Source organism: Triturus cristatus, chromosome 11 (genome assembly GCF_964204655.1).
Source record: "Triturus cristatus chromosome 11, aTriCri1.1, whole genome shotgun sequence".
In the NCBI taxonomy this organism is placed as follows: Eukaryota; Metazoa; Chordata; class Amphibia; order Caudata; family Salamandridae; genus Triturus; species Triturus cristatus.
Window position 1 is genome coordinate 398,361,685 of NC_140594.1, and position 19,464 is coordinate 398,381,148.

At 47.1% G+C, this 19,464-nt stretch overlaps 1 protein-coding gene across 1 annotated transcript in view; it reads right to left on the reverse strand.

Moving 5' to 3' along the window:
* The window catches only part of LOC146784287 (uncharacterized), a 113,429-nt gene that overhangs the window by 45,809 nt on the left and 48,156 nt on the right, over window positions 1–19,464 (reverse strand). The window contains exon 4 of the mRNA XM_085632923.1: window positions 5,549–5,695. Within this exon, the coding sequence (XP_085489049.1) occupies window positions 5,549–5,695 (147 nt within the window). The remainder of the gene's footprint in view (window positions 1–5,548; window positions 5,696–19,464) is intronic.

Consider the following 19,464-nt stretch of genomic DNA (forward strand, 5'->3'; position numbering starts at 1 on the left):
CCAGTCTACGCAGCACAGTCTGTTCAACTTGAAGAGCTGTTCATCTAATAAAGGCTGTCTACTCTCCTGAGTGCTTCTCTTAGTTTCAGACAAAGCCTACTTCTTGTGGTGCTGAGCCTTCTGTGTGGATAAGCCGATGTCTGCACACCGTCTGGTGAAGAAGTGTGTCTGCTCAGGTATGTACCAGTTCCTACTGCTTCTGCCGTGAGAGTGGAGAAGAAGTGTACTACTGTGCCTGGGTACCAGTCACTGTTCTGAATGACTGTTTCACTGCGCCCTCATTTGGATGCCTGCACACCGACCTGTGTTTCTACATGGAGAGTGTTTTCCTGTCTTGCTGCCTGCCTGTCCTGGAGGAAGTCTGCCTCTTCTGCTATTTTGGCGCTGATCCCTACCAACGTACAGTTCCCTAGAAGTGTGTACCATCCTTTGGAGGAAGTGTGCCCTTGAAGTGCAGTTTCCCACAGCAGTGATCTTTTCTTGCCTACTATCTTGCCACATGCTTCTTCTGCTGATTTTGGAGGGGTCTTCCTTGTCTACATGTACTCCTACCTTTCTGCTTTTGGACGGTCTCTACACTTCCTGTGACCAGTGCTTCGGCCTCTCGCTGCCCACTGCTCCAGAGTCTCCTGTGCCCTGCTCTCATCTTCAAAGAGAGACCTACGTGTCTGCATGCCTACGGACAGTATTTCCTTTGACTTGGGATAATATTGTTTGTTGCATAATTGGGAGTGTCTGTGAGAGTTGCCTGCCTTAACAGCTGTTTGACATTTCCACTCATCGACCACTTCTCTTTGCGTGGTTCGAGACATTGACAGTGAGTTATTTATTAATTTACACTTTGCTGTTTGGTCTATGGTGCGCCCCTCAATGGCAGTTTAACTGCCTTCCTAATACTTTTAAATAGCTCTCGAGCGCACTCAGACCCTTCACGCGCTCTCACCGTCATTTCTATGCCTCAGACAGCAGGCAGCCTTAAATAGATCCTGCGCTCCTATGATGCCTTCTTCGCTGCATTTGTTTCGCCATGCTCAGATCTCCTCACTCAGACGCCTAACAGCACGGTGATGCCGGGAGCCATCCGGCGCAGCGTCACCCGTGCTTGCCGCCATTTTGGGATTGGCTTTTCTGCAATCCTTTCTATTGAAGTTTACACACGTTCTGCCAACCATGTTCCGTTGTAAAGGGCAAGACACCTAATGCACCTACGCGTTGTCAATGTCTTGGCGCTTTTCCTTCTACGTGCTGCCACTATAACTCTTCAGTGTGGCTACTGCAGAGAGAGGATTTCTTTCGTGGACCTGAACTTTTATGTTCATGTGAACTTGAGCGTTTTCATCTCTCGTTTCCCTGTCATGTTTTCAAAGAGGGAATCTTCTACCAAGGTACTGTGTTGCTATTTTCCTGCTTTTTGCCATGTGTTATACCAGCGACAAGTATTGTCAGGCAGTCTTTATGCTGAAATCGTTTTTTTTTTTTTTTTCTCTTGTTCATTGCAATTTGGACATTTTCATCTACAGCTCTACTTTTACTCGGGTGAGGAATCGCTCACCGGTGTTCTTCAGTGCTTATTTCATTTTTTTAAAGGGATTTTGTCATTAGTAACCATTTTTCTTAATTTACTGCCTTGTGTGTATCTCTAATGATTATTGCTTACATATGCGTCTAGTGCCCAGGGGACTGCTATTATCGTTTTTGTTTACATTTTCTATGTGTACATTCAGTGATGATCCCTTGTTCTCGTACTTGGTTTGGTTGGGTTTCAGTTCCATCTTCTACGGTGCACAACATTTTGTTTGGTCTCTCAGGAGATGTCTCACATGGGTTACAGTCCCATCTTCTACGTTGCACAACATTTTGTTTTGTCTCTCAGGAGATGTCTCACATGGGTTACGGTCCCATTTTCTAAGGTGCACAACATTTTTGCCTCCACACGGGTTGTCATATGGGTTACAGTCCCATCTGCTCTATGCACAGGAAATGACCTCCTTGGTATTTCCTTCATTACAGTGCACAACAATTTTTTAGTTTTACCCTACTTAGGGTGTGTCGTTGGGCCTTAGTCCCTTCACAACAGTGCACAATTTTTTTACCGTGGTGTGTTTAATGGGTTTGGTCTCATCAGTTCAGTGCACAGTGTGCACCTGTTCACCACATGTTTATTACAATATTACCTTTTCACAGGGTATTTGGTCTGAATACCAATTGGTGTTTTTCTCAAATTTAATGTGTTTTGGTTACAGTTTTCAATTGGTATTCAACGTCATCATTCTTTATATTGAGATTTTTTTTATTTAACGGGAAGTGTGAGTGATTTATTTCTATCTTCTCACTATTTCCTGTTATAGCCCAGTTTTCCTTTTGATATCTCTTATTGGTGTTATCTGTGTATTCTGGATTCTTTTCTTCTTTGTTCTTCTCTGTTCTTCTCTTACTGTGTTGTTCTTTCGTTCATTGGAGGTTTTCTTCTCCTTCTATTTGTTAATGTCTGATATGACTTGTCTCTTTTTATAGATGCCTGGCCAGCAAGTATATCTTGGGGTAGTCGTTGGTTTTTCTCTTTTCGTTTCTGTTGTTGTGCTAGAAGGGAGGATGGCATTCTCACCTTTTGTCATTTTCACGTATGTTTTCGCATCTTCTTTTGGTTGTTCTGTTTTCTCATTGGTTTGCAGTGTTTCTGACTTACTCTTTGTCTTTCCTCTATCTTTTCATTCTCATTTCTTTCTTCATTGTTTTATATGGAAGAAAAGGGGATATGTTATATCCTGGCTTTGCTGTTATGCATGCAATCTCTTGCTCTGCCAGTGGAATGTTCATCCTATGATGTATTACAGAATGTTGGAAGCCAGAGATGTCAGTTGAGAAGGGCCGAGCATCATCCTGGCTGCTCCTGGTGGGGTTTTGCTCTGGTCTTAATCTGATCTACTGAATATCTCACTGTCTTGTATTGGATTGAACTGGATGACTTGTAATCAACTACAAATAAACATCTAAAGATTCTCTACATGTCTGGACTAAGTCACTACAGAGTGTGATTTGTATTGCGTGATTTTATGATGTATTTAAATAGAATATAGCTTATTTGACTGACTGACTAAGTGTGTGCGCCCCGATGTGCCCTGACCTTTGTGGAAGTTGGTGTCATCCTACATACGGTTCCAGAGAGGCCCAGATTTTCCCCCTTCACCCTGGATATCATAATAGCATCATGTTGACTGAGGCTGATGGCCTTGATTCTGTAACCCATGTTTCCTGCACTACAGTCCTTTTGGTTTTAAAGATATCATGGTTCATGTGTGCGAATGGATTCCAACATTAAAAGTCAGTATCCAAGCTCTGACTATGAATGGGCAGGTCCAGTGATGTTGCCACCAACCAAAAATCTCAACCAATGCGCGCTATTTTTTGGATATAAGCCATTGCAGTTTGATGCTTCCTAGACAACTGCTTTGTGTGCTAATTCCAGTTCCAGCACTACCAAAGTATATTTTGAGGACACTGGCTTTGTAACCTGTTAGGATCTCTGATTAGTCTCATGAACTGCGTTGGTACCTCTGAAAGCCCTCAAATGGACCCCCAGCGATAGAGATAATTGGGCACTTCAAGAACATTGACCTTGTGGCACTTCGGAAAAAGCTCCATTACAAACCAGTAGCACCTGGAGCAGGTGTTTAGATATTTTTGGTAGATTCTGGGATGAAACCATCTTAATCGTAGCGGCAAACTGAGGGCCATTGAGAAAGTGGGGTAAAGGGCAGGCCGACCAATTAAAACAACAGGGATGCTTTGTATCATTCTGTCATTCTCTTTTAGCCCACTGACTTAGCACTGTAAACAAATTGTAGAATACCAGAGACCCCGAAAGTGTTTGAGACTTTCCAATATCCCACAAAATCCTACTAACCTCATGGAATAACATAGGCAACCGGAATCTAAGTGATTTGTAATGCTGCGCCTTCCTGTGTGACCACTCAGTTTATATATGGAGGGTCACAATCGCATCTTGGCCCTAGAACACCAAAGGATCTTCTAGTTTTTTTTTCGATTTGTAGCTGCTCTTATTTCCAGTGTATACATGAAAGACCAATTCCATTTAAAAAAACGTTACTCTTAAAGGACGCCGAATAGTTTTAGCCCATCAACAAGATTACCCACCACGGATAGTGCACGCCAACCCTGATGATCCAGGACCCAGAGAAAATGTCCCATAGTGCTGCTATGCTGTTGATGTCACCAGGGTGTTAGCACTTACAGGGCGGGATCACCAAATAGGCAAAGTAGGCACCAGACTACGGGTCCCACTGGTTTTAGGGCCCACGCCAGCATCGCAATCGTACAAACTAAGTTTTGAAAATATGGTGCAATCAATGTTCCCAAATGTTATGAGCAGGAGCTATTCATCCACTAAGATGGAGGAGCATCGCCCCACTGCTCTCAGAGCAGTGGAAAAGGGAACAATAAATGATAATAACAAGGTTATTATCATTTTATTTTTTATTTCTGTGTGGCTGGGTTAGGTGTGGCGGGGCAAGTGGCTCAGGGAGGAGGAGTGGACTGTGCACACTAAAGGGCTTATTTACAAGCCCCTTCCTTACTCTGCCAGTATGTCACTTTTCCCATATTAAAACTGACACACCAGTGGCTCAAGGGGCTTGTAAATAAGCCCCTAAGTGTGCAGGACTGCTTGGCCAGACGCCTCGAGCCGGCCAAACAGTCCTGCACACTTTGCATGTTCCCCACCCAGGCTGCATTACAGCCCAGGTAGGGAACATACACAGGCTCCCTCTCCCAGTCTGAGCACCGAATCACGGCGCTCAGTCCAATCACAACGCTGCACTGAAGTGTTGTGATTATCTGAGGGAAGCCTGTGTGCTTTCGGACTCTTCAGCAATGATGGAGAAGAGACAGAGGCGACAGCGGCACAAAGAGGTAAGAGTTTTCTTTTTGTTTCTCAATATTTTGACCCCCTCCTCCCCTCTTTCCCGCCCCCGTTCCGTGCCAGCCGCCACTGGTTATGACAGCATTAAGAATTTATAGGTGTATCATGATCACCAGCGCTACTGGTGAACAAACCTTTTCGAAGTTAAAACTACTGAAAAATTGTCATCAGTCTTCAATAACACAAGAACGACTGACCTCACTTGCCATTATGGCCACTGAATACAACGTCTTGCAAAAGGTAGACTTCCAAGTTATCCTGAAAGATTCCACATCAAACAAATTGAGGAAAATGAATATTTAAAGTTTTGTCATTTTTTGGGGGGGGGTTTAACAACATAAAAAATTGTTAATGTTTAGTTTTGTGCAATCAAATTGGTTCATTAAAATTGTTGGTTGGTAAAATTAAAAACATATTAGGAGATCATTTGCGAGGGGGCCTCAAAATTTCGACTGCCTAGGGGCCTCCACAGAGTTTAATTCAGCATTGAGCACCTACTTTGATTGCTAGCTGGTCTCACAAAGGGTCATTTCCATCCGTACTGCAATTGGAGGATTTGGGGTAGGAGCCTGACAGTGCTCTTACCTTTGTTAGAGTTCAGCGGCTTACCTATAATCGTAGAGTCTCCCATGCGGAGCTGGTTGCCCATTTTGTCGGTCACTTTGGCTTTATACTCCTTAAAATGGCGGAATTTCAGTGTAGCTCCTTCAGTCCTAGAGGACTCCTCGTCATTGTCTTCTGTATTTCTCACGTGCTCTATAAAAATGCGGGAGAGAAGAACACGCTGCTGTGAGTGAGGATAGGTTGCACAAACGATAAGCTACCCTAGAGGTCTTGTCATTCTTTAGTGAGGGAATAATGGCAGGAACTGGGCAAAAAGAGGTGCGGAGGGATCCAGAGTCAAACCGAGCTTCAGCAACACAGCCAGAGCTGGGCAAGGGCACAAAGGGAAGAGACAGGTGAGTGCAGAGGACAGTCGGAAGGGAATGAGTTGTCACAGATCACATGGAGAGTCTGTGCAGGAGTAGTGGTTTAAGCCTACAGGCCTATTATTTCAAGACTGTCCCAGAAGTACAAGGTTCCTTCTTCCACAATTGTGTTACACATTACACATAGCCCGAACATTTGCCGTCAGTCCTTTGTTTGCTCTTCAAAAAGCCCAGGAAGAAAAGGCCACTCCTTTTCTCTAAATGCAGGTTGGGGGAGAGGGTTAAGTTTTAAGAAACTGACGACCTCTGATGGATATACAAGGGTGATATGAACCTTAACCGAAACAGGGAAAATTAACTGTGGCACACCCAATGGGGTTGCAAACAAGCATTGGCAAAGCCAACAGGCCTCTGCAATGCGAGAGCCATTGGCTTTCTCAATGCCTTTTGACCATGTTGTATAGCAGCACTGCTGCCGTTCAGCATGTATAAAAGTCATGGGAAAAAAGCACTGTGACACGGCCAGTGCTACTGCATCATAGCGCTTTAATGTTGTGGCAGGAGGAGCAGGATAGGAAAGACATATGGGGGACAAGCAACACAACATGGGTGGGGTGGAGTGCGATTGGGGAGAAGGTAGAAAAGGATTGCGACATGCCCAGCGGTATCCGCATCATAGCGCTTTGGTTTGTTATGGTGGTTGGAACAATGGGAGTGAGGGGCAGCACAGGAAACAGATGGGAGGGAAGAACCCAACATGACAACGGGGAAGGGAGCGGACGGACAGGGGAAAGGCCAAACCAGCAGCGACTCCTCCGCTATGGCAGAGGAGCATTGCCCTCCTTCCAGCAGCGTAAAGAAAAAGAAAACGATAATAAACTGTGGTTTATTATCATTTTATTTTGTTTTCCAGAGTCTTGGCGGCTGGGCCAGCGGAATAACAGGCATCCACGGGGAGTGGCATGCAAGGTTATCACTGCATATGAGAGTTTGGCCAGCAGTCTCAAGTCTGCCAAACCGTTATGTGCACTGAAGCTCTCTCCAACCCAGCTGCGTTGCCAGGTTGGCGACAGCAAGCACAGACTTCCAGTCTCCCTGGGAGCACAATTCATTAGCGCTCAGGCCAATCCTGAAGCTGCTCTCATGAATGAGAGAAACTTCAGGATTGGCCGCAGGGAAGTCTGGGAGCCTGTGCCTGCAGTGGAGCCCAGGGGGGAGCAGATGACCGGCGATGAGGCGGGCTGCAGGTAAGTTCTTCTTTTTTTAAAACCTTTTCCATTATCGTGTCACCCACCTTCCTGGCCACTCTCCTCTCACATCGGCCGCTACTGGTGGGCGCGGGGAGATGGTAGAAAAGAAACAGACAGGTGCAGGGTGGTGGGAGGGTAAAGATTCAGCACAGGTGGGGGCAAGTGGAACGCAACAGAAGCAACATGGTGGAGCGGGTGGGAGGAAAAAGGAGCAACATTGATGGGGATATGGGAGACGGCTTGAAATCACAAGCACTCATATGGAGTTCTTGAACCCAAGAAAAGATGAGGACATGACACATGCAACTTATAACGAATGGGAATGATGCAAATGAGAGCTACACTGAAGCTAAGTAAGTTATGGATTGGCTGTAAGCCCACTGTGCGTAAAGAAATGTCTCCAAGAGACAGCGCATGCGCTGTCTAGCTGAGACCTAATGATGGAGCAGGAATGCTACCCAGATAAATCTGCAGCTTGCATGGAAAAAGTTCCACTAATGTGGTTTTTCTTGGCAGGGGAGTGATCAGGAGAGGTGGGAGTCTAGAACGTTGGGTTGTGTTCTGGGAATTTCTTTGGAGTTTTACTAGGATGAGGAATGTGCTCTTACCATGAGTGGACCGTGGGCATTGGGTGGGCCATTGGCATTGGCTGGTTGGCTTCTATAAGGGCACTGATGAGCTGTAAAGAAGGGAATGGAATGCTGTCCAGAGGACATCCCAGTGTCTAAGAAGTGTTAGAGAAAGTATTTCTATTCATCATTTTTGGGTCACTCACCAAAGGCTTGGTGCTACCTGCCACGCTGAGAAGCGATAGCGGGGACCAGGAGGAGCAGGGTAGTGGAGTAGAGGGGTAAATTTTGGACAATAAGTGAAAACTAAAAAAAAAGACATCATTTTAACTTGCAGTGGAATTTCACTGTTACCTGTGGCAAAGTTGTTGCCTCGCAACAGGGCTAATTTCTGTCAACTCTGGACCTCGTTGGCTCCAAGTCAACCATCAGAAAAGCCAACAGGTCTCACTTTTGAGACTATTGCCTCTGACATTGCCTTTTGTTCCAGCTGTACAGAATGGGCATTGTCAACTTTGGGAATGATTTGTAGCCATGCTGTATAGCAACATGCCTAAAAATAATAATAAAAACAAACCATGATGCATCTAGCGCTAATGCACTTTTAATTTTGGAGTGGAGTGGCATTGTGTGTAGTGAAGTAGAGTGAATGTGTGGCATGGAGTGGAGTGGAAATGTGTGGAATTATTTGGAAATATGTGGTGTGGATACGAATTATGTGTACAGTGTGGAACTGTGTGGCATGGAATTGTGCGAGATGGAATTGTGCGGTGTTAAGTGAAGTGGAATTATATAGCTTGGAGTAGAATTATGTGGCATGGAGTGGAATTATGTGGGATGGGATGGAGTTATGTGGTGTGGAATTGTGTTGCACGGCTTGAAATTGTGTGGCATGGTATTGTGAGATTGTGTTGCATGGAGTGCAATTCTGTGGGGTTGAATTATGTGGTGTGGGGTGGAATTATGTTAGGAATGCTGGAATTGTGTGGTGTGGCATGGAATTGTGATATTTTGAGTGGAGTGGAATTATGGTGTGTGCAGTGGAGTGGAAATATGTGGTGTGGAGTGGAATTATTTGGCGCAGAGTGGAATGGAAATATGTGGAATGGGATTATGTGGTGTGGAGTCAAATTGTGTGATGAGTTGAATTATGTGGTGTGGTGTGGAATTGTGTGGTGTTGAGTGAAGTGAAATTATCTGTCAATGGTTTTTTTTTAAATATGTTTTTATTGAGTTGCATCCACAAATGATCACAGTATGTAGCAAGTATAATTACAATCCAAACACAAGCAGCCTGTCCTTGTATCTAACACAACGGTACATTTTGAATTGTTAAGGATCCCCTACGATCGTTCATCCTGTGCTGCATTTTTCCTGCTATAGTGGAATATGGAAGAACAATATCCAAAACTTATTTAAATAATTGTAACTGTAAACAACACCCCCATCCCCCCTCCCCACCAGGGTCATTAGGGTATATACCACCAGTGTATCACGGGCCTCAAAATTGTGTTTAGTGACAGTTGCTGTAGCCCACCCGTAGGCTCTCCCGCTCACGGTGCTCTATACGGGATCTCAGTCTTTCAGATTGTGGCAGACAATTTGTATCCCCCCCTTGAGCTGCGAAAGGGAACCCCCTTGCTCCTCCTCTAGCGCGACCTCTGTTATCATACCCTGCCATGCTCTCGCATTATCTTCTAATTTCTCATCCATCCGGACTGGCCGCATTCAAATCAATTCCACTGTAGCCCACTCCACCAGATCTTTTGTCCAGTTTTTCAGTGTGGGTGGCTGTACGCTCATCCAGCTAATTGCTATCCGTCGTTTTGCTAACACGAGCCCCAGCTACAGAAATCGTTTTGTAAGCTTTTTGCTCTTGGGTCTTGGTAGTAGTCCCAGGAGCACCTGTGTGCTTGAGTGCTGAATCGACCACCCCATTACGTGTTTCAATTGTTTCAGAACCGCCTCCCAGAATGGGGTCCCCCTTGGGCTGTCCCAGGTCATGTGTAGGAACTTAGCATCAGGTGAGCCACGCCTGGGGCATTGTGAGGACCTGTCCGGGTAAATTTTATGTAACGTGTGTGGAGTTAGAGATAGTTGATGCACTATATTAAATTGCGTAAGTCGAAATCTTACATTCAAGCTGATGTGTTTAACCTCTGCGTGTACGTTTCCCCACTTTGTCTCTGTCAGGGGCCCATCTAGTAAGCCATCCCATCTGCCCTGCACTGGTAAGGGGTCTACAGCGAGATCCTCCCTCAGCACCTTGTAGATATGTGACACCAATCTACAGCCTCCTGCCATCGTGACGAGGGTCCGGAGAGTGGCGGCTATGGGTGGCTCCTCGGGGAATGATGGCCATATCTCCCTCGCAGTCGCCGAGATCTTGGCATACTGGAGGTATTGGCCTTGGCCTAGGTCAAACGCCGACACAGCCTCTTCCCTTGTGAGGAAATGGCGATCCATATACAAGTCTCCCATAGTGGCGCATCCTCCTGCCGTCCATCTAGCGATGGACATATGGTGGCTTATATTCTTGAATGGTACCACTGCCCATAACGGGGCATCCGGGGCGTACAGCGCCCTCATCAGTACTGTTTTCACTGCGTATTTCCAGATAGTGGCCACCTGTCTAATAATGTAGGGCAGGTGCACCGGGACTCGCGATCCATTCATGAGAAGCTCCGGGAAAAGGGTCTCCCCGTGTGTACCCTCCAACAGACGCTTCTCCCAATTATCGCTGTCATCTAGCCAGTGTGTCGCATGCTGCAGTTGCGTCGCTATATAGAAGCGTATGAATCTGGGTATCTCTAGCCCCCCTTGTTCCTATGTTCTCTGCAAAGTATGTAACTTCACTCTATTCCATTTGGATCCCCACAAGAGGTCTGCCAATAGACGATCTAGTCGTTTAAAATACACCCACGCGATACGATAAAGAGAGTTCTGCAGCATATAAAGGCATTGTGGGAGAACCACCATTTTAATCAGGGCAATCCGCCCCATCAGTGATAGCGGAAGATCTCGCCAGAACTTAATGGAGTTTGGAACCCCTTCTATGCATCTCCCCACATTATGGCGATGGTATGGATCTGGTGTGTGTGCCAGCTGGACCCCGAGGTAGCGGACCGTGTCATTGACCCAGCTCATTCCCACTACCGGCAAAGCGTCCAGTCCAGCACCCTGTAGCATTCCCACGGGAAAAAATTTAGACTTCCCCAGGGTTAAGACAGAGTCCGGAGATCTCACAGAAACAGGTAAGTTCCCGAAGAAGCTCCGGGACCGCCACCTCCGGGTGCCTGAGGTATACCATTGTATCGCCTGCATACATAGAAACAACGTGCACCGACGCACCTAGTCGGACGCCTCGGCCCTCCATTTGCTGTCTAAGAACAATCGCCAGCCGCTCCATCACCAGAGCGAAAAGGAGCAGCGACAGGGGGCAGCCCTGTCGGGTACCCCGCTGAAGCTCCAGCTTATCCGACACCTGGTTCCGTAGGCGTATTCGAACTGTAGGGTTACAATAAAGCAGCCTCAACCATCTCATATAGTCATCTCCTACCCTCATCTGGGCAAGAACCCTCCACATATACTCCCACTCAACAGTATCGAAAGCCTGCCGAATATCTAACAGACACAACGCCCAGTCAAACCGCTCAAGATCTGGTGCAGGCCATAGGTATGCAAGTCTACGTAAGTTGTGGGTGGTATTCCGAGTAGGAATAAACCCAGACTGGTCAGGATGCACATTGTCATATATGGCAAGAGTCTGGCCGCTAGTACACCGTTTAATATCTTCACGTCTATATATAAGAGAGATATGGGCCGGTACGAGCCCTGGGAATGGCGGTCCCTGTCTGGTTTAAGGATCATGGAGATCAACTCCTCCATCATAGATTTGGGAAGGGTCCCCCTCTCTAGTGCCTCTGTGTACACTTCAAGAAGGCGGTCCCCCAACTCAACGGCAAAGGTCTTGTAGAACTCAGCTGGAAGACCGTCGCTCCCGGGGCATTTCCCATTTTTCAGCTGTCATATTTGCGTCAACAGTTCCTCCTTAGTGGGAGGCGCCCCCAGGGCCTCCGCCTCATCCTCACTGAGTGTGGAAAACTCTATATCAGCAAAAAAGTCTTGAAATTAATGAGGTTCATCATGTAATACCGACGAACATGTGTGTTTCAGGCGTGTTGCGAATGTTTGAATATTTGCCTCCTGTGTGTGCAGCAACACTCCCCTACTGTCTCGAAGCTGTATGACCGGAACATGTTCCGTCTCTGTCCTAATTAGTCTAGCCAGTAATGCTCCGGATCTGTCCCCTTCCGCATGTAGTCTCTGCCTATACGTAGTGTACCTGTACTTCTCAAGGCAAGACCAGGCGTCGGGCAGCTCTCCCTGAACCCGCCCCCACTCTTCTCTATTCTCTGGGGTCTGATGTAGCTTATCCTCCAAGATCTTCAAACGCTTCTCTAGAGAATCTATATCTGCTATGAGCTGCCGATGCACTCCATAAGCCATCTTCATACAGATCCCCCCTGAGGACTACCTTCATGGCCTCCCATTCCGTAGATCTTGTATCAGTGGACCCCCAATTTTCCGCAAAATAATAATGGAGAGCCTCTCTCACTGCTCGCACAAAGGGAGGATCTAACAGGGTCTCGACACGTAGGCGCCACATAGGGATGGGTGGTACGCCCGGCTCGGAGGTCAAGATCAGCAATAAGGGCGCGTGATCTGACAGATAGCGCGGCAAGTAGGCGACCGCCTGTGTCGTGGCCACCAGGCCGGCTGTGAGACAGCAGTTATCAATTCTAAAGAAGGTGTTAGCTGCCGGAGCAAAACAGGAGAACTCCCTTTTATCAGGGTTACATAGTCTCCATATGCCCCGGAGCTGCAAGCTCTGTAGTGTACCTCGAAGGGATTCCACCATGCGGGGTTTGGTATTGTTTTTGGGAGGTTGTCTATCGAAGGACCCATCTAGTACACAGTTAAAGTCACCTAGTCGGAGTATCTCAGCCCCCATGAGCGGAGTTGGGCCTTTAGCACTTCAAGATAGAAATTAGGGCAGTCTATGTTGGGTGCATAAAACATTTATGATACAAAGTTCTTTACCTTCCCACCGCCCGAACAGTATAATGAAGCACCCTGCAGGGTCTAATACATGGTGGAGATGTTGGAAAGGCACCCCCGGTGCCACCCAAACCAGTGCCCCCGTGCAAAGCCAGAATAGGATGTGGCATATATCTGCCCCCTTCATCGCTTGCATAAGCTTTTAATAATGTCTCTCCATATGTGCGTCTCCTGGAGGCCAGCAATGCAACTCCATATCGCTTGAGAAAAGCGTGTACTCTACGACGTTTGACTATATTCGCCAGCCCTCGGACATTCCAGCTAAGGAACTTCAATACTTGTGGCAGCATGGCAAAGTAATGATATGATCGGGCGCGCAACTCTGTTCGCCCCGGGTTTCCTCCCCTTCTCAACCAGCACCGGTATACTATGGCGTAATTCTGTGTGACCCTTTGGATTCCCAAACAACAAATCAAACATAGAAAAACAAGAACTTGAAGAGCCCTCTCCCCTTCCCCCGGGCAGCCATGTGAATAAACAAATACAGTTCCATATAAGCCATCATATGTACCACCCACAGACCTCCCTCCCCCCTTAACCCAAAACAGGTGATGCTGTACAACAGAGCTGGTTACCCCGGTGTGTGAGATTACTCTCAAGCTTCCCCGGCGAACCGAGTCTCTGTGGGGGGCGCTGCTGCTCCGCCGGCAGCCCGCATCCAACATATCCTCAACATTTACCCAGACCTCCAACTGTTATAGTAGCAAGACCAAAAGAATTATCCCCAGACCGGGGAAAAGGAGGGCGAACCCCCATGGTACAACAATCTCAGGGCCACGGCCTCGGATTCTTACTGTGCCTCAAACAAACCCAACTCATATGACCCAGCTCAGTTCAGGCTCTTCCCTGATTTGTTACAGATACGTTACAGTTCAAGGCAATCATTCTTTCCCTCCTCCGGAGCTGTCATGCCTGGTACAAGTTCTGGTGTCATCTCCACAGAATCCGGAACGATCTCCGTGTCGGAGGCCTGCAAGGTGCCGTCCCGTTGGACAGTGATCCATCCCAGGCTCACTGTTCTCCCTGTGGGCTTCTGTTTCTGGAGTTGGTGTCGACTTCTCATAGGCGATCTGGAGTTATTCGAGGCTGCAGTTCCCGTCGACGAGACCAGTCGTCTTCCTTCCAGAGCCTTAGTGTCCTGCCAGTCTCTCGCCTCCTCCGCTGAGAAAAAGAACAGAACCCGGCCTTCACTCTCCACGCACAGCTACGCCAGAAACATGAGGCTGTACTTTAAGTTCAGGTCTCTAAGTCTTCGCTTGATGGCAATGAAGGTCTTTCTCTGCTCATGAACCTGTTGTGTGTAATCAGGGTAAATCGCAATGGATTGACCCTCGAAGAAGAAGCGTCGTCCGCTACGAGAAAGTTGAAGCAGGAGATCTCTGTCCCTGTAATTAAATAGTTTTGCTATAATGGCTTGAGGAGGGGCCCCGGGTATCGGGGGGGGCGGGGGCACCAGCACTCTATGCGCCCGTTCCACACTAAAGAATTTCGACAGTTAGTTGGGTGCCATTTCATGGGTGATCCAGTGCTCCAGAAAGAGATCTATGGTATCCCCATCCGCCCTTTCCGGAAATCCCACAAATCTCAGTTCCCTCTTCTTGAGCGACCTTCTGAGTCCTCGGCACGGTCTTCGAGTCTAATCACCTGTCGTTTTAACTCCACCACCATGGCACAGAGATTTTTAACTTCACTCTTCAGGGTCTCCGAGTCCTGTTCTGTGATCGTCACTCGGTCCGAGACCTTCCGCAGGTCGCACCTTAACAGATTGACATTGATGGCTACGGTGTCGATTTTCTGGACCATGTCATCCCTCGTCGCCTGTACAGCCTGAATCACGTCCATGAGGGTCGGAGACTCCTCTCCCGCCCCCTCCAATGCCTCTTTATCCAATATCCTGCCATCGCCTCGATCGACCTGGCCTGGAGGGATAGGTTGAGCATAGTTCAATATTTTATTGGCTTGGGATTTTGGTGGTTTATCCTTTCCCATCGTAGCTGACCGTCCGACAGGTATAGCTCTCTGTTGTCACGAAGCACTGAGCACTTTTCAGCCCGGCCGTAGAGGTGCACGACGAGTGCCCAAAATTGTCGGGAGGCCACTATGGGGAATGTCAGCCAGGGCACATGGTCGTTTTATGCAATCTGTGCCTCAGATCCTCACTCAACAACTTCTTAACAGCCGGCTGCAGGACTGCTACGAGGGACCGCAGGAGGAAACCTCTCACACCTCCTCCCAGTCAAGACCGGGCTGCAGACCAGCGCAATCAGTGTCCAAATCATTGTCCGGCCCAATTCGCAGTGCTGCACTGCCCCCGGAACCACACCACATCTAGGCGCACCAGACTCACAATGTGCTTCTCACGATTTTCCTCACATACAAGAGTAACCGATATGTAACTCTTATCATGCTGGTGAGTGCCATGCAGGTGAGCCCGCAGCTGTAAAGGATAGAAGGCGTGCACAGGAGTCCCTTCAGTGTTAAATGCAGTGCCTATCTGCTGTCCGGTTTGCAAGCGGCGACAATGAGTGCGCCAAATAGGTGAAAGCGTAACAATTCACAGTGCCACTTAATTGCGCTATGTCCACAGCCAGGGAGCGTCCACCATAAATTAGTGCCGGGGGAGCCCAATGGGCTCCCCCGGCACTCGGGAACACGTTGGTCTCAGCACTCGGGAACACGTTGGTCCGGCACAGTACGGGGGTCGGGCGAAACACTGTGACCGTTCCTGCCCCAGTAGTGATTCAGCCGTCACACAAGTGATGCAGTCACCAGCAAGGATAGACTAGGCCCAGGTGGCCTCCTTCTCCTACCCGGGGGGTCAAGCGACGATCCTCCACCACTCGCCCAGCATGGGGGAGGCCTTCTTCATCTGTGCAGAGCTAAACTGGGGCTCTGCTCCGCAGGCTCCGGTTGTCGGAGTTAATTACTCCACTGATGGCACAACTCGAGACCGGAGGCCCCCCCCTGTCACAGGACAGCAGCTCCCGCCGTCGGATCCCAGAAGTCCGTCACCGGCTCAGACCGCACTGCACCGTGGTTGAAGGAGCGGGATCTTCAACGTAGAGTCCGGGGCTTGCCTGTCACTCCGCGGCCAGTCCACAAGAGGAATTTCAGGAGCATCCAGACACTCGGCACTCCGCTGCAGGCTCGCGACCTGGATCTCCCCAGACCAAGATGGCACCGTCACACAGTCCGAGAGTCCCGGTATTGCGGGCACTGCTGCTGTCTGTTAACCTTCGGAGCCTCAATGGTAGCAGCGCGGGGCATTGTGCTGCCCAAGCTGCAATTCGGGATCAGTAGGAGGTCAGGGTGAGATAGGATTATTAAATATATCGGGCCACCACACGGAGCTCACCTAAAAGACGTCTAGGCAGCCATGCTGTTAGGCCACGCCCCTATCTGTCATTGGGTTGAGTGGAATTATGTGGGATGGAGTGGAAATATGTGGCATTGAGTGGAATTACATAGCGGAGCAAAATTACGTACCACAATATGAAATTATGTGGAGAGGATTTTGTGTAGTGGATTTGAATAATGTGGCATTGGATTACGTGCCATGGAGTGGAATTATGTGGCTAGGTGTTGAATTATTTTGAATTGAATTGTGTGGCATGGAATTGGGTGGTTTGGAGTATAATTGTGTGATGTGGAGTGCAATTATGTGGAGTGGAATCATGAGACATGGATTGCAATTGTGTGACGTGGTGTGGAATAAGTGGTGTGGTATGGAATTATGTGGTATGGTGTTGAATTATGTGAGATAGAGTGGAATCATTTGGTGTGGAATTGTGTGGCAGGGCATGAAATTGTGTGGCAGGATTGTGTAGTGAGGAATTGTGCTAGGTTGAAAGGAATGGAACAATTTTGAGTGGAATTTTGTGTGGCATGGAGTGGAATTATGTAGCATAGAATTATGTGGCATGGAGTGGAATTATGTGGTGTGGCGCAGAGCAGAATTATGTAGTGTACAATGGAATTATGTGGTGTGGAATTGTGTGGCATGGAATTATGCAGCATGGAATTGTGTGGTGTGGAATAGTGTGACATGGAATTGTGTGGCATTGATTGTAGTGGAATTATGTGTCATGGAGAGGAATTATATGGTGTGGAGTGGATTGGAAATATATGGAGTGGAATTATGTGGCATGAAATTGTGTGCTGTGGCATGTAATTATGTGGCGTGGAATTGTGTTGCATTGAGTGGACTTGTGTGGAGTGCAGTGGAGTGTCGATATGTGGTGTGGAGTGGAATTATGTGGTGTGGAATGCTTTGGCACAGAATTAAATGATGTGTCATGGAATAGTGTTGCATGGCATGGATTAGTGTTGTGTACAGTGCAATTGTGTGACATGGAGTGCAATTGTGTGATGTAGAGAGGAGTAAAATTGAGTGGCATTGAGTGGAGTGCAATTCTGTGGCATGGAGCAGATTAGACATATTTGAAGTGGAATTATGTGGTGTAGATTGGAATTATGTGGCATGGAATTTTGGTGTGTTGCGTGGAATTGTGTGCTGTGGAGTGGAATTGTGAGATATTGATTTTTGTGGGGTGGATTACAATTGTGTGATATGGCGTGCAATTGTGTAATGTGGAGACAAATTGTGTGCTGTGGAATGCCATTTTGTGGAGTGGAATTATGAGGTATGAAGTGGAATTATGTGATGTGGTGTGGAATATTGTGTTGTGTGATGTGGAACTATATGGCATGGAGTAGAATTATGTGGCATGGAATTGAATGGCCTGGTGTGGAACTGTGTGGCATGGAGTGGAATTGTGTTGTATTGAGTGGAGGGGCATGGACTGGAGTGGAATTATGTGAAGTGGAATTATGTGGCATGGGATGGAGAGCAATTAAGTGGCATGCAGTGTAATTAAGTGGCGTGGAGTGGAATTATTGTTTGGTTTGTCTTGGTTTCTCATCGGAGCCTCCAACGTAGAATAAATACTGTTTGAAATGAGCAAATAGTTATAACGTTTCTAGAACTCAAGGAGAAGCTCTGCTGAAGCAGTACAGGGGACATTTTTCAGGAACAGTGCTATCTATATTGTTGTTTCCTTCAGGGCAAAGAGAATGCTGAGGACTATATCTGCTGTTGACCTTTCAAAGTAGAAGAAGAGAATGCTGTATTGCCCAAAGTGTGGAGATGATGCTAGCCTCTGGCACAGATGACTAGAGCAAAGCCGACCAGACTGAATCATTCATGGAGATCATTTCATGGACATGAGAGGACCACGAGGCTCGAGGATCTTTTAGATAGTTTGATTCGTCCAAAGACACTTCATCTACTGCAAGAGGGTAGCAGACATTGCAGGATTTTGAGTGTGATTTGTATGGTGTGATTTTATAATTTATTTAAATCAGATAAAGCTTATTTGACTGACTAACTGAGTGTGATGCGCCTCCATGTGCCTCGACCATTGTGGAAGTTGGTATCATCCTATATCTGGTCCCAGGCGGACACAGATTTTCCCCCTGCACCCTGCATATTAGCTGAGCATCATGTTGACTGAGGCTGAGGGGCCTGGATTCTGTAACCAATGGTTCCTGGACTACAGCCCTTTTGGTTTTAAATGTCTCGTGGTTCATGTGTGCAAATGGATCCCAACATTAAAAGTTAGTATCCAAGCTCCGCCTATGAATGGGCAGGTCCAATGGTGTTGCCACCAACCAAAAATCTCAACCAATGCTTGCAATTGTTTAGATCTAACTCCATGCAGTTTGGTATTTCCTAGACATCTGCTTTGTCTGCTAATTCCAGTTCCAGCACTACCAAAGTATATTTTGAGGGCACTGGCTTTGTAGCCTGTTAGGGTCTCTGATTAGTCTTCCGTGAACTGAGTTGGTACCTCTGAAAGCCCTCAAATGGACCCCCAGGGATAGAGATAATTGGGCACTTCAAGAACATTGACCTTGTGGCACTTTGGAAAAAGCTCCAGTACAAACCAGTAGCAAAATCCAAATTGGTTGAGAGTCCTAGGTCACCTGGAGCAGGTGATTAGGCATTTTTGGTTCATTCTGGGATGAAATCATCTTAATCGTAGGGGCGAAGTGAGGGCAATTGAGAAAGTGGGGTAAAGGGCGGGCCAACCAATTAAAACAACAGGGATGCTTTGTATCATTATTTCATGCTCTTTCAGCCCACTGACTTAGCACTGTAAACAAAGCAAATTGTAGAGTACCAGAGACCCCAAAATTGTTTGAGACTTTCCAACATTCCACAAAATTATTTGTAATGCTGTAACTTGCTGTGTGACCACTCAGTTTATATATAGGGGTCACAATCGCATCTTGGGCCGAAAATAAAAATACCAAGGATCTTCAGATTTTCTATTTGTAGCTGCTCTTATTTCTTGTGTATGAATGAAAGACCTCTTCCTTTTAAAAAACGTTACTCTTAAAGGACGCTGAATAGTTGTGGCCCATCAACAAGATTACCTACCACGGAAAGTGCACTCCAACCTTGATGATCCAGGACCCAAAGAAAATGTTCCATAGTGCTGCTATGCTGTTGATGTCACCAGGGGGTATTCTACCTTTACTATGCGGTCATTACTTCGTATTACCATTACTACGCATATTTTAGTTCACCGATGCCATTACTTAGCATGCATTTACTTTGCATGCAGTTACTACGCATGTTCCTTTACTTATCA